This window comes from Protomyctophum parallelum, assembly GCF_964188405.1.
Source record: "Protomyctophum parallelum genome assembly, chromosome: 6".
Classification (NCBI taxonomy): Eukaryota; Metazoa; Chordata; class Actinopteri; order Myctophiformes; family Myctophidae; genus Protomyctophum; species Protomyctophum parallelum.
This window is the reverse complement of record NC_139701.1, coordinates 6,429,913-6,457,342: the sequence shown is the minus strand read 5'-3', so window position 1 is coordinate 6,457,342 and position 27,430 is coordinate 6,429,913. Positions and strand designations below refer to the sequence as shown.

General features: G+C 41.1%; 2 protein-coding genes across 2 annotated transcripts in view; both read left to right on the top strand.

The window, feature by feature from the left end:
- Positions 1–1,316: 1,316 nt before the first annotated feature.
- esyt3 (extended synaptotagmin-like protein 3) lies at positions 1,317–18,131 on the top strand. The gene is made up of 23 exons (XM_083767209.1): positions 1,317–1,892; positions 4,152–4,193; positions 4,595–4,729; positions 5,028–5,104; positions 5,362–5,431; positions 6,127–6,216; positions 6,323–6,378; positions 7,017–7,137; positions 7,276–7,452; positions 8,445–8,527; positions 8,841–8,889; positions 9,012–9,101; positions 9,493–9,555; positions 9,659–9,718; positions 11,695–11,766; positions 12,156–12,242; positions 12,555–12,704; positions 13,612–13,979; positions 14,232–14,330; positions 14,488–14,619; positions 15,416–15,521; positions 16,084–16,133; positions 17,076–18,131. The coding sequence occupies exons 1-23, from the start codon at positions 1,467–1,469 to the stop codon at positions 17,113–17,115; spliced, it is 2,643 nt and encodes an 880-aa protein (XP_083623335.1). The 5' UTR covers positions 1,317–1,466; the 3' UTR covers positions 17,116–18,131.
- A 2,560-nt stretch (positions 18,132–20,691) lies between these two features.
- Positions 20,692–27,430, top strand: part of dnah7 (dynein, axonemal, heavy chain 7) — a gene marked incomplete at both ends in the record, with an annotated part of 58,766 nt that continues 52,027 nt past the window's right edge. Inside the window, 11 exons of the mRNA XM_083768066.1 lie at positions 20,692–20,767; positions 21,289–21,451; positions 21,802–21,892; positions 22,723–22,903; positions 23,087–23,159; positions 23,452–23,577; positions 23,812–23,931; positions 24,493–24,676; positions 24,856–25,035; positions 25,994–26,269; positions 27,046–27,173. Of these exons, the coding sequence (XP_083624192.1) occupies positions 20,692–20,767; positions 21,289–21,451; positions 21,802–21,892; positions 22,723–22,903; positions 23,087–23,159; positions 23,452–23,577; positions 23,812–23,931; positions 24,493–24,676; positions 24,856–25,035; positions 25,994–26,269; positions 27,046–27,173 (1,598 nt within the window). The remainder of the gene's footprint in view (positions 20,768–21,288; positions 21,452–21,801; positions 21,893–22,722; positions 22,904–23,086; positions 23,160–23,451; positions 23,578–23,811; positions 23,932–24,492; positions 24,677–24,855; positions 25,036–25,993; positions 26,270–27,045; positions 27,174–27,430) is intronic.

Sequence of the window (27,430 nt, the reverse complement as noted above, 5' to 3'; positions counted from 1 at the left end):
TATAAACAAAGGTACTGGCCTGGGTCGCACACAGTGGCAAGAGTGAGTTGTAACGTTTTTTATTTTCTACATGAAAAATATGACGTTTCAGCTATCCGGCCTTCATCAGTGTGCACCTTTGTTTATATGATGTTGATCTAAGTCTAAGAGGATAGTTCACCAGAAATCAGAGTGCGGTGGTTAAAAGTCACTCTCCTTCCATGTCGTGCATTAGCATTGCACTCTGCTGCCTGGTACAGTCTTGATTTCAGCAGTACTGTAACAAAAAAAATATATACACATTACAGTATATAGGCCTATATATTCTTACAGTGTAGCCTATTGTCAAACCAATGAAATATCCAATGACAGTTAGACTACAATGGTGGCAGTCACAATTGTCAGTATTTTATGTAATGTTGTTGATTCACCAATGTGAAATTTCAAGTTTGTTGATTACGTACAGTAATATTTTGTCTTCATTTTGATGCTTGATAGTTCTGAATTGTATTATAAGACATGAAAATGCATAATACCTTTCTGTAAAGCAAAAACATGATGGAGCTTGCACAATTATGACATGCATTTCACCCACTTCATGAATACATAATGTCACATAATAGGGCAGGCTACATACTGTATCTTATCTGTGACAATAAAGTTGATTTTTGGGGATATACCGGTAGTATGATGTGATTTTTATGACAGGCAGAATTAATGTACATTGCCCGGCTTATTTGCAATTGGTTTTTGATGACTTAGTATAAACGACCTGTGAAAGGCCTATTAAGGCAGTGGTTCCCAAAGTGGGTTCCGGGGACCCCCAGGGGTACTTGAGGGAGTTCCAGGGGGGACCCAGCTAAATGATAAGGTTCCATTTTGTACGCTCTCAGACTTAAAATAACATTGATTTTACAATATAAATTGGGGGTCCTTGAAATTAAACGGGTTGAGAATCGCTGCTAGAGCCGTAACAAATCTTCTCTTATGGGGGGTCCCTGGCATATCTTTTCAAATGGGGGTCCGTGGGCTAATTGGTGTCAATTTGGGGGTCCTTGACAAGACATGAAAAAGTTTGGAAACCACTGTATTAAGGCCTATTATAGTTGCACTGCCAGAGCACCGCCCTCAGATGGCAGCGCAGACAGACGTGTACGTGTGTGTCTGTGTGTGTGTGTGTGTGTGTGTGTGTGTGTGTGTGTGTGCGTGCGTGCGTGTGCGCCTGAATGTGCGTGCGCTGACTTATTTTGGGAGTGTCTTTACCTGGCAGCTGTTGTTCCTGCATTTTTTCAACACGGAAGTATGAAATCCAACAGTGACGATGGAGGAGGGTGTTCTTAACTTTTGTAACTCGGAGCAATAGTTTGTATTAAGAAAAGAGATAATCTATTAATCTAGCGCCGGCGGTGCCTAAAGCCAAGGAAGGATCCTCCGATACATTTGTATCGAAGCGACAGTGAGCAGACTAGAGAGTAAACATCTCTGGAATGCGACGGCGCGACGCATCTTTGGCGGCGGAGCGCACTGGACCTGGACACAGTTCGCACCCGCTGTCATCCACCGGACACATGGATCCAAGTGGTCCGGTTGAGGGACGGTGGCTCGGGGGGTTCGGCTCTGCGGCCTCTGCCATGATCCAAGGGAATAAGCTGACCCCGTCGGCGGTCAATCAGATCCTCATGGAATGCCTGCTGTACCTTGGGAACGCGGTGCTCGTGTTTTATCCCGTGTATCTGACAGGGTATCTGGGGCTCAGTGTCAGCTGGGTTCTGCTGTGCATGATGATGGTCACCTGGTGGAAGAAGAATCGCCAGTGGAAAGAAGTCCGGATCGGAACCGCCATAGACTTCGTGGATAATGAGACGCACGTTATCCACAAGGAGTTGAAGAAGACGTTGAAAATGGCATCATGGGTATGTAATATGTATAGAGGGATTTAGCTTTTAAAATGTATCGAGTATACAATTCTTCTGATATTCAGACTACAATCACTACATAATCTCTCTCTCACCGTAGTTTCCCATATTGTTTGGATTGTGTCACCTCATCATACACTAGTAATCATACACATCACATCATAAACACTCTTACTAACCACAGTTACCACACCTAGCCTATTTTGTGAATGATTCATGAGAAGATCTAGCCCTCCAAGCAGAACCCAATGGTACTGAAGTTTCTGACATTTTTGACGACACAGACCATGGGGTCCTGTTCCAGCAGTATCCTGCCACCTGGTACGCGGACATAATAAAACATAAACACCGTGTTTACGGCCTGTCTGCGCTCTTTGACGACATTTTATAAGTACCTATACATGCCGCTGCGAATATCTCCTGTGGCGCGGAAGCCGTTAAGTATTTTTAATCTTTGTTTGACCGATTTGGTCGCTTTGATTCTTCTTTTCCTTCCTTGTTTATTGACACCTCATTGTACCGCCTATCTGGCTAGCTAGTGGCGCTATAGCTATGACAGAGCAGATCAGAGGCAGGGACGTAGCCGCACAAGCCAACCGCACACCGGGAGGCGGTACAATAAACGGTAAACAAACAAGAAGAAATAAAGCGACCAAATCGGTGAAACAAATTAAAAATACTTAACGGCTTCCGCGCCACAGGAGATATTCGCAGCGGTTTGTATAGGTACTTATAGTTCACGAATTCAGAATAACTTAAACTAAAAAAGACAGTCAAACGCCGCAGATACGATGTTAGTGAGCATATTTATGTCCGCGTTCCAAAATTCCCATACGAAAATATAGTTATGAACAGGGACCCTACAATAAAGCGACATCAACATTTCAGAAAAGCTTTATGGAGGGTTCCGAGAGGGGCTAGAGAAGATCGAGACTAGATTTGTCCAATCCAAAGCACACATGATTCACAGATTTCACAGTACACACATTTGACTGAGATTGAGAGAGCATCGCTCTCCCTCCCCTCCATACGATCTTCTCTGAGAGAAAGAGAAATGCAAATTTTAGTAAAATGTCCTGTTGCCTATTGTAGGGCTGTCTTGTGTTAAGTGTATCAATTTGGCTGCATATTCTTTCTTGAAGTCTTCTTTGCACAACTTTTAAATGTCATCAATTTACAATTAAGAAATGCCACTATGGCACTATTATTTACAAATGGCACCAAACCCTTCATGGCTTCTAACATGAAAGGAAGCAATGTAAAATTATTAAATTATTATTTTTAAGGAGAGCTCTATTATTTCATTTTAATAGTAAAACTATAGCCTACAGTGTAGTTTACAGACTATTACTCTCCCTTTTCCTCTAACATCCAAGACACATTATGCAAACACTAATTGCATAAAGAATATGCTACTTGCATCAGATGCTGCATATTGGTAAATGATGGGACAAATTGTGTTGCCGACGTCCACAGCTTTAAAACTCCAGAGAAGCCTAGGTAAGCCCTCCATAGCAATTACTGTTATAACTGGCACACTACATTTTTCCCCATCCATCCATCTTTAAAGGTATATTCAGTGATTTCACTCAAAAAACCTTAGGTTTCGTTTTTGGCTGTGGGACTCAGCCTTTCGTCCAATCAGGATAGAGAGTCAAAAACGAAACCTAAGGTTTTTTGACCCCCAGGGGTTAACTGGGGACAGGGAGGAACTCCTTATATGACCAGCACACTCTATAGTAGGGAGGATTATCACAACAAAACAAAGAAATAAGTGATATTTGAATTAAGTGAAATCACTGAATATACCTTTAACTATACTGGAATCGGGGGGCTGTGCTAACGGTTCCAACACAGATTCCAATTTTCTTTACCTTTTCAAGTTTCTGAAATTGTTGATTTAATTTATTTCATTTGATACCATTTGTAATGCTGCCAATCTTTCCATTTCCATTTGTTTGTTCGCTGTAGTAGCGATAAGTCACTGTAACTTTTGTATAATGGATGTGATTGTAACTAACTGTTAATTACTGATCAAAACTATTATTGAAGGAACATATCATAGATCTCACTTCATGGTAATTGATTTAAAACAAATCCCATCACCATCATAATTATCACTATCATATTCACAATGATGCATGTCATGTACTGTAACCTCACTGTCAGTCAGTACCTGGAAAAAGGAATCCCTCTCTTACATAGCATATACAGTAATGTACTGTATTATGATCTGTCTCTTCCTGCTTGCCACAGGTCCATTTTCCTGATGTTGAGAAAGTCCAGTGGCTCAACAAGGTACAGTAAAACATTACGCTGACCCACCTCATTCTATGCTCTTACAGTTGGTGTTTGCAGAATCTTTTCCTGCCTTTAGTGATAATTCATAACCCACGTGTAAAAGTGTTGAAAATGCGGATTAGACCATTTCAATTTTGTAATTGAAGGATTAGCCAGCCAGGCTCAGGTCATATTTTGACAGCAGGAATTGCCTGTCATAATTTGACCCCCCAGTATCAGGATGTATTAGGATGTTGATATTCATTCCTCAGCCAACACTCCACACTCACAGGTAGTACCCCTCCCCCCCAGAGAGGACGTATAGGGCCTTAGTCCTACTCCTCCTCCCAGCCCAAATCTCACCTTGGAAAGCATGAGTGTCTATTTCAAAAAAGTGTTTTTTGATACTGTGTTGCCAGGTGGTGGAGCAGGCTTGGCCCTTCTTTGGAATGTTTATGGAGAAGCTCCTTAAAGAAAAGATCCAGCCAGCCATCAGACTGTCTAGCCCTGCTCTTAAAACGTTCACCTTCACCAAGGTTCATTTTGGACACATTGTGAGTTGGCATCTCAAATGAGGGTTTTTTGCGATATACGTTCAAAATGTGTTTGTTTGTTTATTTATGTATAGTACCTAGCAGTCAGAGCCTGCAGTACCTGCTGTTAGAGCCCTTCAGGCCATTATTTTGCTTTACATTCCAACATCCGTTCTAACAGGAAAATAATCTGACAATGCTTGCCTACTATTGCTACTAACAAACTCCCACTTTGTGAATCAGATGATTACTCTACAGTAGTAATGATGTACATAGTTTTTGTATCCTAAGTATTTACAAGATGTCTTCCTCATTTCAGCCTCTCAGAATAACTGGGATAAAAGTGTTCACTGATGAAGTGGATAAACGTGAGGTGATTCTGGACATACATATATGGTGAGTAACACGTGACTGCATTAAAGGTAATATCTGCTGGTGGACACAATGTGTTTTAATGTCATTGTTGTCATCTGTGTCAATTGTATCTCTTGATGTCTTCCGTGTCAAATCCATCAATACTTCCAGGCGTTCCAGCCTCTAGGTCGGAATGAAATATTTATCTGAATACGACTACTAGACATACTGTCACAAATGCTTGTTTGTTTGTACAGACATTATGATGCTTAATAAAGATTACTGTATTTTCTTTGCAGTTATGATGGTGATGTAGACATTGACACAGAAGTGAAGTCACCAATCACAGCTGGGGTCAAAGGTCTTCAGGTGGACATCTTATTTTTCTGTCTGTTGCTGAGTTGCTTTAGTTTATTCCTAGAAGTTACTTTTCCCTTGTATTTGTTTATTTATACAGTTCTTCATTAGCTGATGCATTAATGTCAGATAGTCCAAGACATTATACATTATCAACATATTGTATTCACAGTGTATCACAAAAAAGAAGAAGAGAAAAACATCTTACAAAAGTAAAGTCTCATGAAAAGAGATACCAACAGGGATACAACAGATTTAAAATCATAAAGGGCACTATCAATCTGGAATGTAAGCAATATGTTGTATGTTTTGAGTGTACAGTATTATGAAGTCTTTGGTGTTACAAATATCACTTGGATCATTGGATGACTATACCATAGTTGACCTATAAAATACAGCTCTTCTCTTCATGGAATTGGACCACAAGTGGAATATGTATGAATATCTGAGCATGTCTCATTAAAGATGGTAACTCTACTGTATTCAATTTGTGCAGTACTTACCTGAAATTGGAGATAATGATGATGATATGGGTTGAGATGCAACAAACCGGTATTAGCATTCGTCCCAGCGGTGTGATATGTCCTGTTGTACATCGGTGCAAGTAATTCAATTGGTTCAATTCAATGGTTGCTTGCAACACCCATTGGTGTGGTTTGGATTTAAGAGGCATTGAGTCACAAAATGAAACTTCTAAATGCTTCCAGTTTCAAGGGATGCTGAGGGTCATTCTGGAGCCTCTCATTGGTGAAGCCCCTCTGGTGGGAGGAGTCACATTCTTTTTCATTCGTCGTCCAGTGAGTTTGCATGCATTGTATTCCTATAATCATTCATTGTTGTTAAGAATGGTACTGTTACTGTATTCATTTAGCTCAATTAAAAGGTGACTGAATGATTTTCCAGACCCTGCAGATCAACTGGACAGGCATGACCAACCTCCTAGACACTCCCCCTTTCAGGTTTGCTACCATTGAAACCATTATTATTTAGTGGGTCCCAACCTTAGAGTATATATGAATAGAGACGGCACCCAGAGGAAACCCTGAGGTGAAATGGACATAGTGGCCGAATTTGGTATTGCAGCGTGGGCCCAAACACATGAAAGTGTTGGTCCGTTGACTCTCATTGTGCACGTTCACGACGGCAGCACGTTCGTGCACGTTCGTGCACGTTCGTGCACGTTCAACGGCAGCGCGTTCATGTTTTTGGGGCAAATCCATCCCAGAATGCACTCTGTTCCTACCCGGAAGGAGGAGTGAAATCGCCTCATGCGCTTTTGAGCAACTTAATGCAAGTGGATGGAAGGAGAACTCGGATGCCATCTCTATTCATATATACTCTAAGGTCCCAACCCACTGTGGGTCACGGACAAATTCTTATGGGTCGCGATTTGAGTAAAAATCCCATATTGTTTTCCTACTGTATATATAATTTATATTTCATTAATCTTTAATAATTGTATCAGTTTGAAAACAAACAAACAAATCTAATAAATTCCTTAAAAAGTGCTATGCCGTAAAAACAGGATGTATGTTGGTCTCATGGTCTCTACGTTCTGCTATTAATGACCTTTTTGACCTAATCTGTCCCCTGCCAGTCAACTCTCTGAAAGCACCATCATGGACGTCATTGCATCTATGATGGTGCTGCCCAACCGCATGTGTATCCCCCTTATAGACCAGGTCAAAGTGGACCAGATGAGGTTCCCATTGCCTCGCGTAAGTAACACAACCCAACTTCTGCCTAAATGAAACTTGGATTTTTAACAGGTTTTATTTTTAATAGTTATAGTTTTGTTTCATGGGGTGCATGTTCATTTTGATTAATGTACTGTACTTGGTGCCTCTGTTCCCCAGGGAGTGTTGAGAGTCCATCTACTGGAGGCCAGGGACCTGATGGCCAAGGATACATACATGATGGGCTTGGTAAAGGGAAAGTCTGATCCTTATGCAGTCGTCACATGCAGCAACAAACAGTTCAAAAGCAAGACGGTCAAAGAGAACCTGGACCCACACTGGAATGAAGTGTACGAGGTATATTGTCAAAGGAGAAAACCTACTCTGGTATTCTTTAAGATATAATGGCCATATATTTACATCTTGTCGAGGTGAAGCTGACATTTGTTTTATGCTGTTGAATACAACAGCATAAAAACTGGGAACAGGCATTTAAAATGGTCTTTCCACAAAGCCCAGGACGGCCTGCTCTCTGTTCTTCTCTTACCGTGCCCGTGCTGTCCCTCCAAGCTCTCCAAAAATAGGTTTTCCATATGTCTTTTCCCAGTGTCTTCCTTACAGTTACAGTATACGTTTCTCTCCCAAGCCAGTGCCAGGGTTGCCATGACAAAGACACCAAAGGGTCACATGACTCAATAATGCCCTCCAATTGCTGGAGCAAGATGGGGTAGAGTAAATTATTGAGTCATTTACAGTTCTTTGAAAATGATCTTGATCAAAGGCTTCGCAGCTGATTCAAAGACAGGCCTTCAGGGCTAGGTGTTTACTCACACCCTAAGTAGAGTTGCCATAATACAGCATAACAAATGGCAGCATGAAAGGCTTTAGTAAATTACCGGTAAATAAATAATGATATTAGTAATTTGACAAATTTCCCAATACACTGCATATCTACCGTATATTGCCTTTATCCAAACACGTAAACGTATTTGTTCACATTCACACACCCTCATCTGGAGAAATGAAGGGTTCAGTCAGTGTCTTGCTCAAGGACACTTTGATAAAAAGCCAGGGAACAAACGGCCTGAGCCATTGCCACTGTATGGTGTGTGCTGTAATTCTAATTCTAAACATCATTAGTATCATCATCATTGTTTTAGAGACACCCCATGCATGCATTTACAATATGCGACCTGTCAAATTATTAAAACCCCATATACCACATTTTCAAATGCTGAGGTATGTAAGAATGAATGATAATATAAAATACACTGAGTGATGATTCGGGGCTCTGCTTGTTACACTATGTAAACCATCCTATCCACCAACAACTTCTATTATGTGTGTAGTTTGTGGTCCACGAGGCCCCAGGCCAGGTGCTGGAGATGGAGCTCTTTGACGAGGACACAGACAAAGATGACTTCCTTGGGAGGTAACGAAACCTCCTAATGTGTACATGGGTGCATCAACACCCATTTATGTATACGCATAATTGAGTTTGTTGCAGTCTTAAGATGCTGCATGCATTGTGTTGAAATGTGTAGTGTAATCTCACAAATATATTTAACTATTTGAAAACAGCTTGCCGTTTGAAATAAACTGAGCATCAGAAATCAATTTAACACACCTTTCTGTCACTGACAAGTGACAACTTGTATCTAAATTCCATTGTCATTATGTAGAAAACCCCTCCTGTATTTGGTAGTAACAGTTCACCTGTCATTATGAATGGGCTTACTCAACAGGTATCACCTGGACGTTGGAGAAGTGAAGCGAGACAAAGAAATTGACCAGGTGAAGCTACAGTATTCTTAATACATACAAAAAAATAAAAAAATGTCTGAACTTTTAAAAATAATAACCAGAACACTATTGGCTCTCTTTTTGCATATCATAAATGGATATTCGTTCTGCAGTGGTTCTCTCTAGAAGATGTCCAGAGTGGCGAGGTCCATCTGAAACTCCAGTGGCTCTCTCTGCAGACAGACCAAAGCCTGTTAAACGAGGTAATGTCATTTAAACTCCAGTGGCTCTCTCTGCAGACAGACAAAAGCCTGTTGAACGAGGTAATGTAATTTTCCCTCATGATTCTCTGATCAAACTTCACATTCACACCATTATGGCCTGTCTTCTTAATCTGGTTATGAGTCCCCGTTCTCTGCTCTGAGCAGTGTTGGGGATCATACTGGACTGCGAGTAGTGTTAGTACCATAGAGGTTAGTACTGCTAGTTTGAGCAAGACCTGTTAAGGGCGTGCTGTGATTGGCCAGTAGTCGCTGTGATTGACAGATCTGCCTTCTTGTACGTTTTTTGCAACTATGCAAAGTTATGCCTAAAGCTAATCTTATTCCTGACCTCAGTAAGATTATGTTTCCTGTTTCCTAAACACTCTTCTAGACTAACGATGGTTTTGCCTGTGCAATGCTGGCAGTGTATTTGGACACTGCGTCAAACATTCCAGTAAGTGTGTCTTACATGACGTTATTGCTGTAAATAAAGACGTGTTATTGTCCATTGACTGTTGTGTGATTACTTCTAATAATATGCTTTTATTTGTGTCTAGAAAGATGACAGTGAGTTCTGCCACAACGAAAAGCATGGGAAACATTCAAAGGAATCCAGGGTAAGACTTTGGTATATCAGTTTGTTATTCATTGGGAAGGTTGCACACTCCCCCTCATGCACAAACTCACACATGCATAACAAGTGACGTGCAGTACAGACACTAGTACTGTTGGGGACTAAGCTTTAGTTTAGCTTGCAGGGCCATATGGGTGTAGCCTCGTCACATATTGGCCTAGCCACGTCTGACCCCACTACTACTTCCATTCAGCAGATGACAGTGGAGTGCCTTGGAACAGTTTATTTGTCACACAGCACATGTGGTATTGTATTGTTGGCTATGGTTTGGTTCGATTGCGTATGCAGATAATGCAGTATTTTGAACATATTTTTAAAAACGTATTGAGTGTCTGTTGATGACAAAAAATATCAAATATCACACACAATTGGCAAGAGCGCATTAAATAACTCCCAAATCCCCTGCTAGACCAGATGGCACTGTGGCGTCACCATTATGCCACTTAAATTCAGGTATACTTGTGTGCAGCTGGTATTTCCTGTTTGTCTGGTGAATGTCTGTCATCAATTGTGGGTGTGTTGTTACTTCTGGTGTTTTTTGCTTTCTTTACCTGGTCATTCAGGGTTAGAGTTTCACAGCCCACAGAAATATGCAGAACATAAGCTTCAGAAGCTCAAATGACATGAAAGGGTCTTTTGGGCAGTCTGCTGATTATATATCGGGAATGGTGACACCATTCAAAGTAATATATTGAGTTCAATGGAGAACCTTATTCCTGTAACTGACAGCTTACCTTCACTGTTCTTCTTAATTAATACAAAATAAAACGGTTTAATCGTCTGTTTGACCCGGGTATGTTCTGAAACAACCCACATCAACAGTATGTCCTCACATGAACTGTCTGTCCCACTTTCCCTCTTCATGCCCTCTGCTGGCTAAGAATGGTTGCAAAGGAAATGCAACCAACACGCAGTAGCATTCATCTCCCGATGCTGAGTCTAAACTGTGTTTCCTCTTCATAATGCTTATGTCGGATTAAAGATACAGAGATAACAGCAGACATAATTATCATGTCACTTGAGATGTATTAGAGTACTAGACAAAAGCAACATGTGAATTGAAATCTTTACACACTTATAATATACTCTATGCACATACCGTACATGACATACATGCACATACAGTACATTACACATGAAGTGGTCACAGATCTCAGTTTTAGTCAAAATTAGTCCAATGTATTTCCAGCACAGAAGACTACTTGGTTGGTTGGGTGTTCCACATTTTGGTGGCATAGGAGCGACATAGTCACGCCCCACTTCATGGCAAGATCCCTGTGTGTTCAGGGTGTGGGGAATGTGGATGTGATGGTTTCATGTATAGACTGTAATCAGAAGTATTAGTTATTACACCACCTACCTGTTTTTACACAGAGGATATGTTTTTCTTTAGTAGTAGTAGTAGTAAGTAAAAGCCAGCCAGCGTGCTTTCTGCGGATGGGTTGTGTAACATCCCTCTCTTTATCTCTCTGCCAACCCTGACATGTGTTTTACATGTGCCAGCCGGCGGTTTTGGTTTTGGTATGTGTTAGGAGTGGAATGCTGCCTCCCTCCATGCAAAATGAAAGGGAATTGCATTCCTGCAGGGGAATTGCATTCATGTAGGCAAACTCCCAACATTCCAGCATGTTGGGCGTTGGTGTTTCCTTGTGCCAAGTACCTGGAAGCAAGGAGGATACACCATAGCAGCAAATGGATGTTTATGAATTTATATACAAATAATTTGTAAGATGGGAAGTCAAATGTAAATCTTGTTGAACTACTTTACATATTTGAATAGTACACTAATGTTCATGGTGCCAGGTGGCAGGTACCAGGACATAGCACTCGCTCTTAGTCTTATTATATTCATCAAGGTTTTCTGTGTCAAATTCTGACTACAGTTTTGTTACTGTGTAGAGAATTGGCCTTCTGTATTAGAAATGTATCAATCTAATCTCGTTTGAATTCTATTTTCAGCTCACAAAGAGGCATGCTAATCCTAACTCTTATGTGGAATTCTCCATTGATGAACAAGTCCAAAAAAGCAAGGTACTCATCTCTACATAAATACAATTTAGATTTAGCCGATGCGCTTATCCAGAGTGACATACAGTACAAAGTGCAAGATCATCAAACACGGCAATCTGTCTAAATAAAATACAATAGGCTACTATCTAAATAACAAGCTGAATTAATAAATGAAGATATTTCATTTCCCTAGTTCTTAGTTTGACGTATTTTATCACTAGCCTTTTTGTCAATAGATGTCCCTGCTGTAGTTTGAAAGCATTGAAGAATTAAGTGACTATTACATTTATTTACTGTAATGCATTTTTTACCTTATTTTCACTGATCTTCTCTGAGACAATTGTTTTGTAGTTGTACTCCAATATGAATATACTACTGTATAGCTTGTTAACAAACCTCTTCTCCTACAGGTTGCATATGCATCTAAAGACCCAGTGTGGGAAGAGGGCTTCACTTTCTTTGTGCACAGCATGAAGAACCAACATCTCTGTGTTAAGGTGTGCTACTGAACCCGGCATGCCTCATGACATGACTCTTCCAGATTATCGTCAGACTCTGTGACACTGACACACAGGGTCACACAGTGTGTGACTATACTTTCCCCCAAATGCGTCTAAGGTTTCTGCTTGCAATGTAGTCAATATATGAAACCACAATTGCCATATAGGTACCTGATGATATCTTAAGGACTAAGGAGGGATAGAAAAGAGAACATACTTCCATTCATTCTCTTGATAATAAATCATTCTCTCATGCATACAGGAAAGAGTTTAATTTTGTGCATCATTTGCTGTGTTCTCTGTCCCCAGGTCAAGGCACATGAGAAGAAGACAGTGCTGGGAACTCTCAACTTATCCCTCGACCGTCTCCTCAATGCTTCAGACATGGTGCTGGATCAGCGCTTCATGCTGGAACGTTCTGGGGCAAGCAGTGAGATCAAGATGAAGGCTTCTCTCAGGGTGAACACACTCACTACATTACTATACTTCATGTATAGACAGACGCAATTACATTACATACACAAACAAACCAAGTACATCATGGTCACTCACAACACAACACATGGACCTCAGTTTGTAATGTTTGGGAGGTTCTGCTGGTCCACCTGTTCTTAACCCATTTTGTCTTCTACATCCTGACGGTTTTCTGAAAAAGCTGTGTTTCTATGTCAGTCGTTCCTCGATTAAAAAAATAAATAGCAGACCTACAAGCTCATAGCGCGCCACTCGGTGGCGCGCTACGAGCTTGTAGGTCCAAAAGGGGTTCCTGCCCAAAATGGGTTTTAAAGGGACACTCACATTCACATTACCCCTATATTTGTGATACTGTTAGTGATTCATTCACAGCCAGAGCAGTCTTCGGTCTCTGAAATGCTGCCAAAGGTGTTCTGAAAGGTTCTGTGAAATCTTTAACTCTTACTTACAGTTATTTTTTAACTGATACCCGCAGGGGCATTGTACTTGTTCACTGTTTATGGCGAAGTAGACAATATCTAGACAATATGGACATGGTGTAGGGTTTAAGTGGTTAGTGCGTTTATTGTGGAATACTGAAAAGAGGTTAATCAGTTCCCATTTTTGAGGGGCGCTAGCCTCTCCTGTCCAGCTTTGAGGGTTTGTGTAAACACAAACATTGAATGCCATTGACAATGAATGGTCAGCTTTGAGTGTTTGTGTGAACACAGACATTGTGTAAACACAAACATTGAAGACAAAGGTGAGGACGCAAATTGTGATTGGCTGGAATGAGATGATGTATGATGATAAGAGCGCTCCTCACCTCACACGGGTGTGATTTGTCATATAGCATTAGCACTACAAAATGTTTCTGTCATTGACAGTAGCCATGTCCTCAATCCCAACCTAGATTCTAACCCTTGAGAGGCCGCCACCCAAAATCATCCTTGATCCTCCTCCACCGCCGAAGTCACATGAGGTGGAGGCCAACACCTCCCCCACTACTCCTCCCCTGTCTTCTCCCTCATCTCCTCCTCCTTCCACCTCTGCTATTCCTGCCAAAGCCTCTCTAGCTCCATCTCTGATGGGTGATACCACCGACGGCCTTCAGAGCAACTACGTTTCCCGTCGCCATGATTCCTTTGCGGCCTCCAACGGGCATCGAACAGCTCCGGCCACGCCGGCGCGCATGCGGCGGTACGACTCCCACAGCCTGCTGTCGGAGAACTCCATCGCCTCATCCCGCTTGGACCTTTCGGAAGGACATCCCTATCCAGAGTGAGTCTGTTGCTCTTTTGCTGGCCTTTCAAGACCTGCTTTGTACGATCTGAGAGGATTCCCATTCTCCCTTTTTTTGAGAGGACAGAGCGAGGTAACAGATAAGTGGACACAGAGAAGAGAAGGTTCTTGATCTTGTGTGTGTGTGTGTGTTTCACAACCAAATCTTATATCGTTAGTCTATGACATTGTTTGGTAACTTTGGAGTTTGGACACTCAAGTGAGAAAAATGTATTGTTTTGAAAATTGAAGGGCCATAATGAACCATCAAGGGTCCTTTGGGGAGATCCAGTTGACCGTACGCTACGCTGTCCTGAGGAAAAAGCTCATCGTCTTGGTCAACTCCTGCAGGTAATCCAGAAACAACACACTCACATCTGTTGTGTATATATATATTGTGTTGTGTATATTTTTACAAGTTCACACAAGTTCACACAAGTTCATGCACTCATCGTGCATATTTAAAATGATCCAGTCCATATAATTAGACCTAGTCTTGTTCCTACAGGAATCTGTTTCCCTGGAGTGAGAATGGCACAGATTCTTACGTTCGGCTCTACCTGCTCCCTGAACAGACCTGGAGACACCGCTTGAAGACTCAGGTCAAGAGGAGGACGGTCAATCCAGTCTTCAATGAAAAGTAAGTCAAATACATGCTGCTCACTATTTGTTCATGGGTAATTTTACCTGAGACAAACTCAAGTCTACTGAAGATATGAGAAATTAATGTGCATTTCTTTTTTTAAGTAACTTTGAATGTGTGCTGTTAGTTAACACTGTTTTTGTCCCACATGTGTTGCCGTTGTGTTGTTTTGGGGAAGCTGGTTCGTACTCTTGAAGTCTCGTCTGGAACTCTCGTCTCGCACGGCTTGTTGCTTCTTTTTTCTATGAGTTTAGCTGGAGCGCCTGTCACCGGCGTAGGGTCCACTGGGCCACGTGGGCCTTGGCCCAGTCAGTTTAGAGCTTGCCCAGTCTAATTTCAAAGAGAGGGGGCGGAAAAACAACAAAAGATAGCCTAATTTGCATTACATTTTAGCAGACAAAGTCGTTTGTACTCGCAAGCTTTTATTCTGCATCGTGTCCTTCCCCTCTTTTTTTGCTGTATTTAGTGACTTTTATTTCACTATACGGACGTATTTTGCATTATAAGTTATAACAGCCTTTGTTTTGGCCTATTCCTTCAAAGATCAATGGCGGAATACTTTGAAGTCGTTGATATTTCAGAAGGCTTTGAATATGGTGCTGCGCTGTAACGGTTTGAACCAGAATATACGGATGAAGGGCTTCGTCAAATTGTTGAGCAGGCACTATTACAAGAACAAGACGCCACCATGAACAGAAACAGAAAATATACAAGGATTATTGCTGGATACTGAGGAGCTGGGGGTTTTGCATTTCATTCTCCCATTCATTTTCCCAAACCCGTTTTCCCACAGGTTTGAATTTGATGTGTCCCTTCAAGAAGCTGCCACCAGAAAGGTGGACGTGTCAGTGAAAAACAACAGGATGTTCCACACACGAGAGAGGAAGGAGATTGGCCAGGTAGAGTGTGTGTGTGTGTGTGTGTGTGTGTGTGTGTGTGTGTGTGTGTGTGTGTGTGTGTGTGTGTGTGTGTGTGTGTGTGTGTGTGTGTGTGTGTGTGTGTGTGTGTGTGTGTGTGTGTGTGTGTGTGTGTGTGTGTGCGTGTGCGTGTGCGTGTGCGCAAATTGCAAGTGTGGTTGCTGATGATGTATAATGGGGTATTGAGTATTGACCCACAAGTCGGGCAATTACACCAGACTAAAGAAAAAGAATGCTCCCCAGGGGGAATATACATTTCTAGATAGTTTACATTACGTGCATGCCTATAAATGTTTAGTATTTATTGACATGTTGGAAAATAATGTAAAATATCTATCTACAATACATATTCCCCCTGGGGAGAATTATTTTTCTTCTTTTATTTAGTCTGGTGCCAGACTATAGTAATTGCCCGACTTGTGGGTCAATTATACATCATCAGCAAACACACTTGCAATTTTACAGATTTGCACCTTTCTAGTTTTATTCTTTATTTGCTTCATGCATTTTTCAGTCACAGTATCAGATTTCTTTCTATCCACAGGTACTGATAGATCTTTCCCAGCTGGATCTGGAGAAAGGTTTCACACAGTGGTAAGGGGACTTTTTTTTATTTCCCCAGATTCTTTAAAGATTTAGCAAGATTTTCTGTAAGTCTGTGAATGAGTTCTGCACCCCAACTAGAGAGTAATATGGCATGGCTTGATGGGCGAGATGACAGATCTCCATTCTTAGCTGCTTTGTAGGTAGGCTTAGTTACTCACACCTCTGTGTTGCTACCATGTTTCCATAACAACTACTGCAGATAAGTCAACAATGTCTGAAAACACAAATCCAATCTGATCACTTGCAAATGACAGTGTGGACATGGACAGTCAGTCAATCAGTCAGTCCTAAAGATTGTATTTGAGAAACATCTGGATTTGCCTGCTATCTGGATAAAGCGTGTAAAAGTGTGTGCATGTATGTAGTACCAGATCATCAAAGTTTTCAGCATCATCGTATGTAATTAGGATAGTAGTAAGAAGTTGTTATTGGCCGAAATGTAACATACTACATTGGCTTTTCAAATACTGTAATTGTAATTGTACTGGCATTCATCTTCCCTACAGTATAATGGTAAACCCATCTGGAACTCCATGGAGGTTTCCAGGATCCTAAAATTAGATCCTAAGAAACATTTGTCAGTACAACAATGAATCAAAAATATAAAAGGAAACTTGTGTTACTGTATGTTGTTTAACGACTTATGCCCTGTTAAATAAAATGTATTGCCCTATCTTCGCTTTTATCCCTAAACTTCTTTGCCATATTTTATTATCTTGAAAAACATTTTAAAATAGTTCAACTAGCCGATCTACATCGACACGTTGTGAGCTTGTAGATCAGCTATTTGAACAATTTTAATATGTTTTTCAAAATAGTAAAAAATGGCAAATGAGTTTAAGGATAAGGGGTAAGGATAGACTCATCTATAATGACAGTCTAAAGTGGTTAGGGCTGTCAATATCAATATCACCTCTTTCTCTTCTAAAGGTATGAGCTCACACTACCCGACCTGAAGAAGTCAAACTAGAGGAAGGAGCACGGCAGCATATCTGCTCTCAGCAGTATAAAGGATTTGCTTCCCAGTCTCAATGCAGCAAAATGCAAGCCAATGGGGTTAGTTTGTGCAAAAGCGATACTAAATAATTGACGTATCACTGAACAAATACACGGGTGGAAATGGTCATTAGACAAAGTGCACATTGTCTTAATTGTCATAAGAGTTTATTTTGGTTATTCTGATTAAGGTGTTTTGTGCAACTCCTCAAAAACAGAATGCTTTGCAGAATTCTGTGTAATGAGGTCTTTTTATGCTTTTATATTCACTGTCCTCACTTATGCACTGTAAAAATTGAGGATTCTAAGATGTACCACAGTGCACTGCCAATGCCTTCAGAAGGAAGTTGATAATACCCCATATTGCTAAGAATCATAGAAAAAGGAATGTTATATTTGAAAAAAGTCAATTTAAAAATGTCTGTTACAGTATGACACGGTCATATTTATCTTTTTTAAAGATTCGTTTTGTCCACGGACGGACGGATGGGCGGGAGGGGGGAGTACAGTACATATATCTTTCTGAACTTGGGTTTTACTTGCAAGTTTGTACATAATTAGTCATACTTATTTTAAATACATATTTATCAAGGCAATACATTACAGCAATGACATCATCACTTTTAGGCAGTGTGTTTCTACTCAAACAGTTGGATTTAAAGTGCCTTGCTCGGTGTGTGCTTGTTGATGGAGAGATGGTTTTGGGAAGCCATCATCAGAGTCATCATCAGACCACTTGGAACAAGAATTGGAACCTTCTGATCTTAAAGGAGAATTCCATGCTAGAAGGCTTTCTTACCTTTCTTTGTAGTCGTTACGTCCCCACCAAAGAGGTCCAGGTGTTTTTTTGTGCAAAAACTCCTTATTGGCTATTTCCCCTACCATAAGCCCTCAATGAATTGCATTGATTTGAATGGGAATTGAATGGGGCTATGGGGTGTTGTGCTAATTTGCTTATTTCCATCTAAATAAGTAGTAAAGTCTGCCGCTTGGGATTATGAAGAGAGGATATATACAAAAAATATATAATTTTGAGCGATGGAAATAAGCGAATTAGCACAACAAACACCCCATAGCCCCATTCAATTCCCATTCAATTCGATGCAATTAATTTAGGGCTTTTGTTAGGGGAAATAGCCAATAAGGAGTTTTTGCACAAAATAACACCTGGACCTCTTTGGTGGGGACGTAACAACTACAAAGAAAGGTAAGAAAGCCTATTAGTATGCAATTCTCCTTTAAGCGTCATTTACTGGTGTTTGCACAATACATTTTGTGTGATCATCTGATATCAACTGTTAACTACAATCACAGATTGTTACATACTGTATCTTTGCTAAATAGGCAATTATTGTATTTTTTTCTTCTGGCGATTGCTAAAAAGACATTTTGTTAAATGTATAATTTGGACTCTGGAAAAAAATGCTATAATGTAATAATCTGTTCTGTAAAAAAATATGTTCTTAATAAACCTTTACGTTGGCAAAATAAACTTGTCCAACATCACCTTATAATGTATTGATTGATTGATTGAAAATGGTATTCACAGGGTAACAAGAAGACTCACCCCGGTGCGTGCCCGTTTTTCCTCCCGGAATTTTCCTAGGAGTCTGGGATTCACAAGTTTCTTTATTAGGACAAACCCCTTGAGATGTACGGTTTTTGTCTTGTTTTAGAGTAGATCCCAAACACATGCATGTCACTCACAGTCGTTACATGTATAGGCTACAGTATACAAAAACAAATCATATAGGCCTACTGTAACTGTCTGTACATATACATGGACAAAACAAAACAAAAAAACGCAATAAACCAATAAACAGCCTACACGTTTTGTGTGTGTGTGGGGGTAGAAATATTGTGCTTTTGGCGCCACCCCTAGGACTTGGACCGCAAGTCATTTTAAATCGTGGGACATGACTGATGCATGTTTCGTCTTAAAAAGGGACAACTGCGCTTTGTTTTTTATTCACAGTAGCCATATCTCCCCCAAACTCAAACTGCTTAAATGGAGTAGTTTGAGTTTATAGTAAATTTAAGTTTAAAGAAAGCAGTGCGGCTGTCAATGGCGCAACGATGTCTATTCTATCCAAAGGAATCTGACTGGACTGGAGGAGGTGGTGGTGGTGGTGTGTGGAGGTAGCTGTCGCTTCCCTGGAAACAGCCTTAGCAACGGCACGCCGGTTTCCTGAAACAAAAACGTTTAACAGACAACCTTACCAGCTTACTTAATAGTTTTTATTTTTAAGGAAAGAAAACAGTGGAATTCACGTAAACACTAGCCTACTTCATGTATGGATTCCGTATGGTAAGGTAATTCCACTAAAGAAGAGGAAACGGGCTACTAAAGTGCGAGAAAACTGCCAACTTGAAATGAAAGCATGTTGCTAACGTTAACTTGACCAACATATACAGATATGGAGAAAAGGGTAAGTTTTGACAGCATATAGCCTAATTCAACTGTGACCAAGATTGATAGCACAAAGCTTTGTTTCTCTATTCTCTTAAAAGCAACACCTATGTATTTCTCCCCCCGCAGAATCCACCCTATAAATTACCCAAGGTTCCTGACAATTCAGCGCTCTTCTTTCCACAGCTTCCACAGGTAGAAATACAAATAAATGTAATTGTTTTTATTGTGTATGAATATGAATGCATGATGATGTAGTAGCATGTAGGCCTACATGTAGGCCACTTTCTAAGGAAACGAGATACCGGTATAGGCCTAATCATATTTGTCCTTGTCCCAAGAAAGGCTGAATGGTTCTACATTCTACACAATCATTTCTAGAGTGTTTGAACAAAAACAGAACAAATTTGGGAGTTATTAAACAAAAAAATAATTAAATTAGCTGAACACTATCAAATTGAAGCTGATAAATGGGTCTCAAATTAGTGTCCCACCTGCAAATGTGCTTTCTGTTTATTAAAGATGTAAAAATGGAGAGATCCCTAGCTGTTATTCTGAATAATAACACTATAGTGATTTGTATCAGAATATAGAGCTTTAACTAAATAACAAACATGTTTTAACCAGAAAGTATCACTTTAATCAACTGGTACTACAATAACTACATAGACCAAGGCATGGCCTTAATTGTCTCCACCAGGCCGAAGGCATGGGGGGAGAGTATGTTTTGCACTCCGTCCGTGTGTCCGTCCGTCCGTGTGTGTGTCCGTGAGCAGCTAATCTCCGGCACCGTTAACCCGGTCGATGCCAAATTTTGCACACACACTCCCTGGATGCCAACGATGAACCTCTGCCCCAAAATTTCCAGAACGGCCTGTTATAGCGCCACCAGGAGGCCGCTTTGTGCAAAACAAGTTTTTGCACAGTACACCTACAGATTTTGTGCAAATTGGTACACAGTCTCTCTAGTTTAAATAATAATTCAGATTGTATTAATATTAACTCTACTACATACGTTCTTATGCTTACTCAAGTAATTATTTACAAACACTCCTATCCTCCTGGTGGAGACCTGTGCCCAGAAAGGCACTTTTTCTAGTTTAAGTTGCACCTCCTCAAGTCAGTTTGTACTGTATCTGCATGTATCTTAAGCCCAACTTCCAGGAAACCTCAACTGCATTTCTACTGCAGTCTCCTGTCAAGTTGGACCCGGCAGGTAGATTTGGAGCAGCTGTGGAAAGACCTAGTAGTAAGTACAATTATCCATGCAGTCCAGGATCAAACTAATTATTCAAACATTTGGAAACATTATATATCTTTCAAAAGAAAAGAAGGAAAAAGATTATTGTCAGATACCCACATAATGAATTATTTGGAAACATTTAAAGCTAATTTCCATTATGTCCTCTTCCAATGGAGAGGCAACTGCAACTTTATTGGCATTGTCAACCAGTCTTTGTCACATGACAACAATCTGTCACTTCTGTTCATGTTACATTGTAATATTTATATTTTTCTTCACAGTTTTTACCTGCCTTGTCTCCCTCCTCCAGCCACTACCACATTCCTTTCCACTTGAGCTCATTCCCTCTGGCTAATCCTGTGTTGATTGCCCATTATTTTCACTGTTGATTTTCAGTGAAATTAGTAGCGGATTGTAGCTATTCTTTGGGCATTACTACGGATCAAGTGCTGAATGTAATGTTATTTTGTGCTGCTTGCCCCTGTGCCATACAGAAGATGTGCTGGGTGGAGCAAAGAGAGTTAAAAGCCTGAGTAGAATGCTGGATGAGTCCCAATGCAGGGGGAAAGGACAGGCACCAGAGTCTTCCAAGCACGGTGGCAGCGCCTACAAGAATGGACGCGAGCACTTCCGCAGTGCCCTGGTCAGCTTCATTGTGTGAGTCTCACTTCATGAAAAAGTATTTTTACTTCTGGGTCTGGGCTTCAACTCTGAATCCATTCATACAGTACATGCAACACATCTAGAAAACGATTAGCACTGCAGAGAAAGTGTGAATTTTGAAAGTGTGAAACAATCATCATAATCATAATACTAATTTAGCCTTTTCACACCACAGATGGATGAATGAATGAATGAATGAATGAATGAATGAATTGTGAACATGCTCTAGAACTGTGACCAAAACATTGAATGCTATGGATCCAGAAGAACCTCAGCCACATAAAATCATACATTTTTGCATTCCTTATTATTCCCCTTTTGGGTGACTTTTCTGTTCTCTTTAGTCAGCAGGAATCAAATACTGGCAATAGTGTAGTTGAGGACAGTAGCCCGCCTGCTTATGGCCCTCCTACAGCCACAGAGAAGGATATTCTGGTGAGTTGAGCTTACGATATGATATGAATTCAATCATAGTAATATAGTAAGTATTTTTTGGAAAGGAGCCCTTTTTCTTGAATCAATCAGCCCTTTATAATCCCTACTACTAATAGACACAAGGCGCTATGCAGTTTGGAGGAGCTCTTCGCCAGAATCTCCTCGCACACACAAGCTCCAAATACTGTAATTCCACATTCCCACAAATATTCCTCAGTATTACAGTATTCTGGCTATTATAATAGGTGCTTTCTGCAGCCTTACTGTACTTCACCATGTACAGTTAGCATGACACTGCCTTATTACGCAATACTTCCACTGGCTACGTCCACTTGCTGTGATATCAAATGCGAAACCACTAGAGCTCTTTTTTGTTTTTAAATTTTTTATAGGCCGGTCGAGCTTCTATGCTGATTAATGTCAACATTTTGACCAGCTCTGTGATAATAACTACCATTGTGTCCTGTTAGAGATATCAATACTACATTCGGCATGGCATCGATACAGAGCATGTGATAATAACTACCACTGTGTCCTGTTAGAGATATAAATACTACATTCGGCATGGCATCGATACAGAGCATGTGATAATAACTACCACTGTGTCCTGTTAGAGATATCAATACTACATTCGGCATGGCATCGATACAGAGCATGTGATAATAACTACCACTGTGTCCTGTTAGAGATATCAATACTACATTCGGCATGGCATCGATACAGAGCATGTGATAATAACTACCACTGTGTCCTGTTAGAGATATCAATACTACATTCGGCATGGCATCGATACAGAGCATGTGATAATAACTACCACTGTGTCCTGTTAGAGATATCAATACTACATTCGGCATGGCATCGATACAGAGCATGTGGCCCCAATGGAAGATTTGTGGATGGAGAACATCCTGGAACTGGTCCCCTGCTACCTGAAGAGATTCACCACAACTACTGGACAGCTGTCTGAGGAGATAAGAGAGGACTACTTGTTCAGTGTCAAGAAAGCTATCGGTAGGTACAGAATGCCTACAACACACACTTTAATCTCATGTGGGTTTGTGACCTATAAAAGAGGTGATTTTACAAAGGAAACATGGACCATGTTCATGTTATCCAGCCTCATCCTTCTCTTTCAGTATTTAAGCAAGAATTAGCAAGAAGGTAGTAATTACATGTTTTTGATTGCGTTTGCAGTGGATTTTGTACTACAAGACAAGAGGGAATGTGACGTGGGCAGGGTGAAAGATCTGCTACCCTACAGAGCTGAGTAAGTCTGGGTATTGCAGGAGAGAATGTTGCATAATCTTCTTCTATCAGCAACATACATACCACAGTGTTCATTTAACTCTTAAGATTGTGCAGATACAACCAAACGGCTCCATTTGTACTGCATTTTCAACACTAATTGTAATGGTTTCAACCCAGAAAAAACAGTAGTTGATCAACCTTGAGAGATGCTATGGCTGCATAATGATAGACCGATAACTTGGCATTCTGCCAAGAAAGAAAATGTACATATTCACAGGGTGACCTTTTTGGGACCTTTCTATCAACCACAGAATGGAGGTGACGCCAAAACCATGGAACAAGACCTTTGTCCACGGTCTAAAGAGGATGAGAGACAAGCTTCATGCCATCAACCCCACTATGCTGCAAGTTCTGGACTTGTGGCATGTATCGTTCAAGTAAGTACACCACATTTCACTGACACTGTCACAATTCCCATGACTCCAACCTTGGTAGATTTCATTTTTGTTCATGAATTGAAATATTACACTGTGTAAACCTTCTGGAAGTCAATGTATTGTTCTACACAGCAAGCTCCACCTACCCATCTGGAATCACGGTTAGATAAAACAGAACGTTTAAAAAAATGCATTAAAGCCTTGTCTGTCCGGCATCTCACCCTCACACTGCAGGGATCTGCGTCTAATAGATGTGGAGGAATTCCACAGTAGGAAGGAGTCCATGGAGCTGTCTGTGTTCCAGCACCTCATCTCCAGGCACATTGAGAGTGCTAAACACACCCTGCTCAAGAAGTAGGTCCAGAAGAATCTTTCACGAGAGTTCTGACTCATCACGGTGTGCTAAAAATAAACAGCAGCAGTACTGTGGTACACAGATTTGTCTTAGTGATAATGGAACCTGCCGAGACAAATCAACAACTTTGTGTACACCTGACACCTGGTAAAAGGACAACAGGACCTCCCAGTACAAATCTCCAGAGGTACTCCAAATCAAATCAAATTTGATTTGATTCGGAGCACAAATAACAATTATTAATTTAAGAATTAAAGTAGGGTGGGTTTCCAACCAATATAAGTGACTCCCACCTGTTCCAAAGTCAATTTCTGGTCTCATTGTTAATGCAGACAGCAGCTTACATGGTGAATACTTGTTGGGGGGAGGGGTGTTAAAGAGGCGCTCAAAGACTTGACTGTGAAATTGTTATTTCCTCAACGATGGACTTTACTAATGACGTTTATATCACATATGTTTCGATATGCAGTATAATGATATGTTGTTGTCCTACAGTATGTGGACTGCTGTGTCCATGGGAATTCCCTCAATAACTCAATGCCCTCTTCTCTGCCAACCAGATGGTTCCCTGAGGTGCAAACAATTTACTACCAGGGAAATAAACGCAAGCTGGTACCAAGCAACAGCAACATGGTCAAGCTGCAGTCCTTCTTCAACTGTGTGGCCACTCTGATGACCTACCAGCTGCAGTGTCTGGCCCTGGACTCTGTGAGGGACTTCACGTACCTCATCTCCAAAGACCCGGTAGGAGAGAGCTCAGAAATGTCAAACTAACCATCACATTTAGAATGTCGCAATAGTCCAAATTCTACTAGCAATAAATCCAAGTACTGTATGATTTAAAAAAAAGTGTGTTTGGCACTGATCGCTCTCTGTGGGAAGATGCACCATACTTAGCTTTGGTTTGTATCCCTCCACCTCAGCTGTCGGTGAGAGCCTTTGAGCATCCAGGCTTTGTGCTGCGTCTGATCCTGGAGGACAAGGAGATTAAGTTTGAGCCCAAATTCAAGGACTTTCAGGTTGCACTCCTGAGCGTCTACGACTTAATGCTGAAGTCCATCAGCACCGTGCCTCGAGTGGAAACCACGCTCTACTCTGAATGGGTAAGGAGAGGAGAGGAGTCAGGACTGTGTGTGTATTAGAGCCCTGTGCAGGACTCTTTCCTTAATCTCTTACCTGCCACTCCCGCTGTATTTCTGACCATTGCCGCCTGTTCCTGCAATGATTTCAACCTGTACCGCTTGCAATTTTGGTGGCATACAGTGTGACTGCGGGATTAAATAATCGTGATCCCCAGATCTGACTGCCTGATCTTTCACTAACCTTTGAAGAACCACCCCGCCGACATCATCGTTCCGTTTCATGAAAATCCGCCTTAAGATGGTGTGATCCTTTGTCGTCGTGTTGAAAGATTATTCAAACTGCTGATCAATAACAAAGAGCGCGCGCCGCCATTGGAATGCATTGGGTCTCAATTTCCCAGAAGCCTTAGCAAGACAGTGCGACAGATGTTTTTCCGGTGATGTCATCCGAACGTGTGAAGCTCAACAGCTGTACTGTAGCCCTTTAGGCTGCTCAACAGTGCCAGCCAGGTTACCCAGCGTTATTGCAGCTGTCCGTACTCAAATAGGCATACATACATACAGTATAGGGTCAGACACTATAGCTGTTCATTAGAGCGTTAGGCACTGCTCAAACAGTAAGAAACAGAGAGGTGGACAGGACATGGGAATGCAGGATTTTAACCAGGCTAGGATTTTACCACCCTTTCAGCACCACGGACAGAGGCACAGTGGGCTGGGCGAACTGCTGATCTGTAAATAGATGCATGTCTGTCAATATTAACATTTCAAAATAGTTTTCTCCTCTTCTTATAATTGTCATTCATTCATGTGTTGTGTGATTGCTAAATACTTCTAAATTAAGGATTAAGTGAAATTCCCACAAATCACACAGTATGACTGAGTTTGACACATGTACCAGCCACAATATCTCTGTTCCAAACAATCATGGAATCCATCAGCTACTGTCGTCGGTGAACCCTTGCTTTCGTCCCTCCAGTCGGGCACCCAGTCAGACGGTGGTACGCTGAAGCCCACCATCCTAGCAGAGATCCTCTGGGCCCAGCAGGAGACGGTACGCGGGGTGATCCGGGCCCAGAGCGCTGGTCCCATGGAGTATGTGCGCGTGTACGACAAGTACGCCGCGCTGGTGTCCAAGCAGGCGGAGGAAGACGTGGAGCAGTTCCTGGGCGAGCAGCATTCCTTCCAGGAGATCATGGTGGAGGTGACTCACTACCAGGAGCTGGCAGACCAGATTCGATACACCTCCACCAAGGTACGTGTCACTGTCGACTACAATCCCATACAGTCCAGTCCAAAACAACAGAGTTGAACCAAAGTGCTAAACAAAAGATGGAAGAGCAATACTAAGAGAAGAACAATAAACAGGGGGAATAAAATGCATAGATGGTGCAACATATAGACAGCGTATCTTCAACATACTGTATAGAGGAATACATTGTCTTATACTTCTCACACCCCTTATCCATTATGTCTAATGTAAATAAATATATAAAATAGTGAAAAGAGACAATCTACAATCTACATCGTGCATCACTACTTTCAAATGTTTTAGAGATACCGGTAATAAAAAAGGCCTAACAAGATTAGGTATTGTATATGGAATAAGACCATGCACAAGCTAGGGCCCTAGGTCAACTCCTTTTCCCCCTCTACACCAAATATCTTTGGCAAAAATAGCTGATGTACAAGGCTGCGTTGTGAGCTTGTCAATCTCTTCGCAGAATGTACGCCCACAGAATAGGGACGATAAGGTTCCTGTAGTTAATACCTTTTTAATGTATTTAGCTAAATGGCTTTATGTACACTGTGCATGTATAAACTTGTGATGTGTGAGGTGTCACTAGCAAAATAAAGGTTTATTGTTTAATACAGAAACGTTCCATTCACACTGTTCCCACGTCTAATCTGTGGTCTGATGTTCACTCTTCATTTTCTTTCGAGTTAGCTTAAGATGATCGTGTCTATTTTGAATGTCTGCTGCTACGCATAACTAGAAATGGATCATGTGGCGTGTCGTGAATACCACAGGTGGTGCGTCTCGGGATGTTTGAAGTCCACTCCCATGAGTTGATCCGCTCACTTGTCAAGCGTGCCGAGGGCCTCCAGCAGAGACTAGTCACACGAATACTGCAAGATCACCAGGAAATCAATACCAGGTGAGTCGATATCCAGTTTCCACACAACGTTTCAAGTTATTGTCATAATGCAAAATAATATATATATATATATATATATATATATATATATATGGGGTGTAACGATATCGAAAAATCGATTTTAATTTCATGAATGTATCGTGATACGTATCGTATCGCTGTTAAAATGTATCGTTACACCCCCTAATATACTGTATAATCCAATACTTCACACATACAACTCAGCCCTGCGGAGATGGGTTCCTTTTAACACTTTA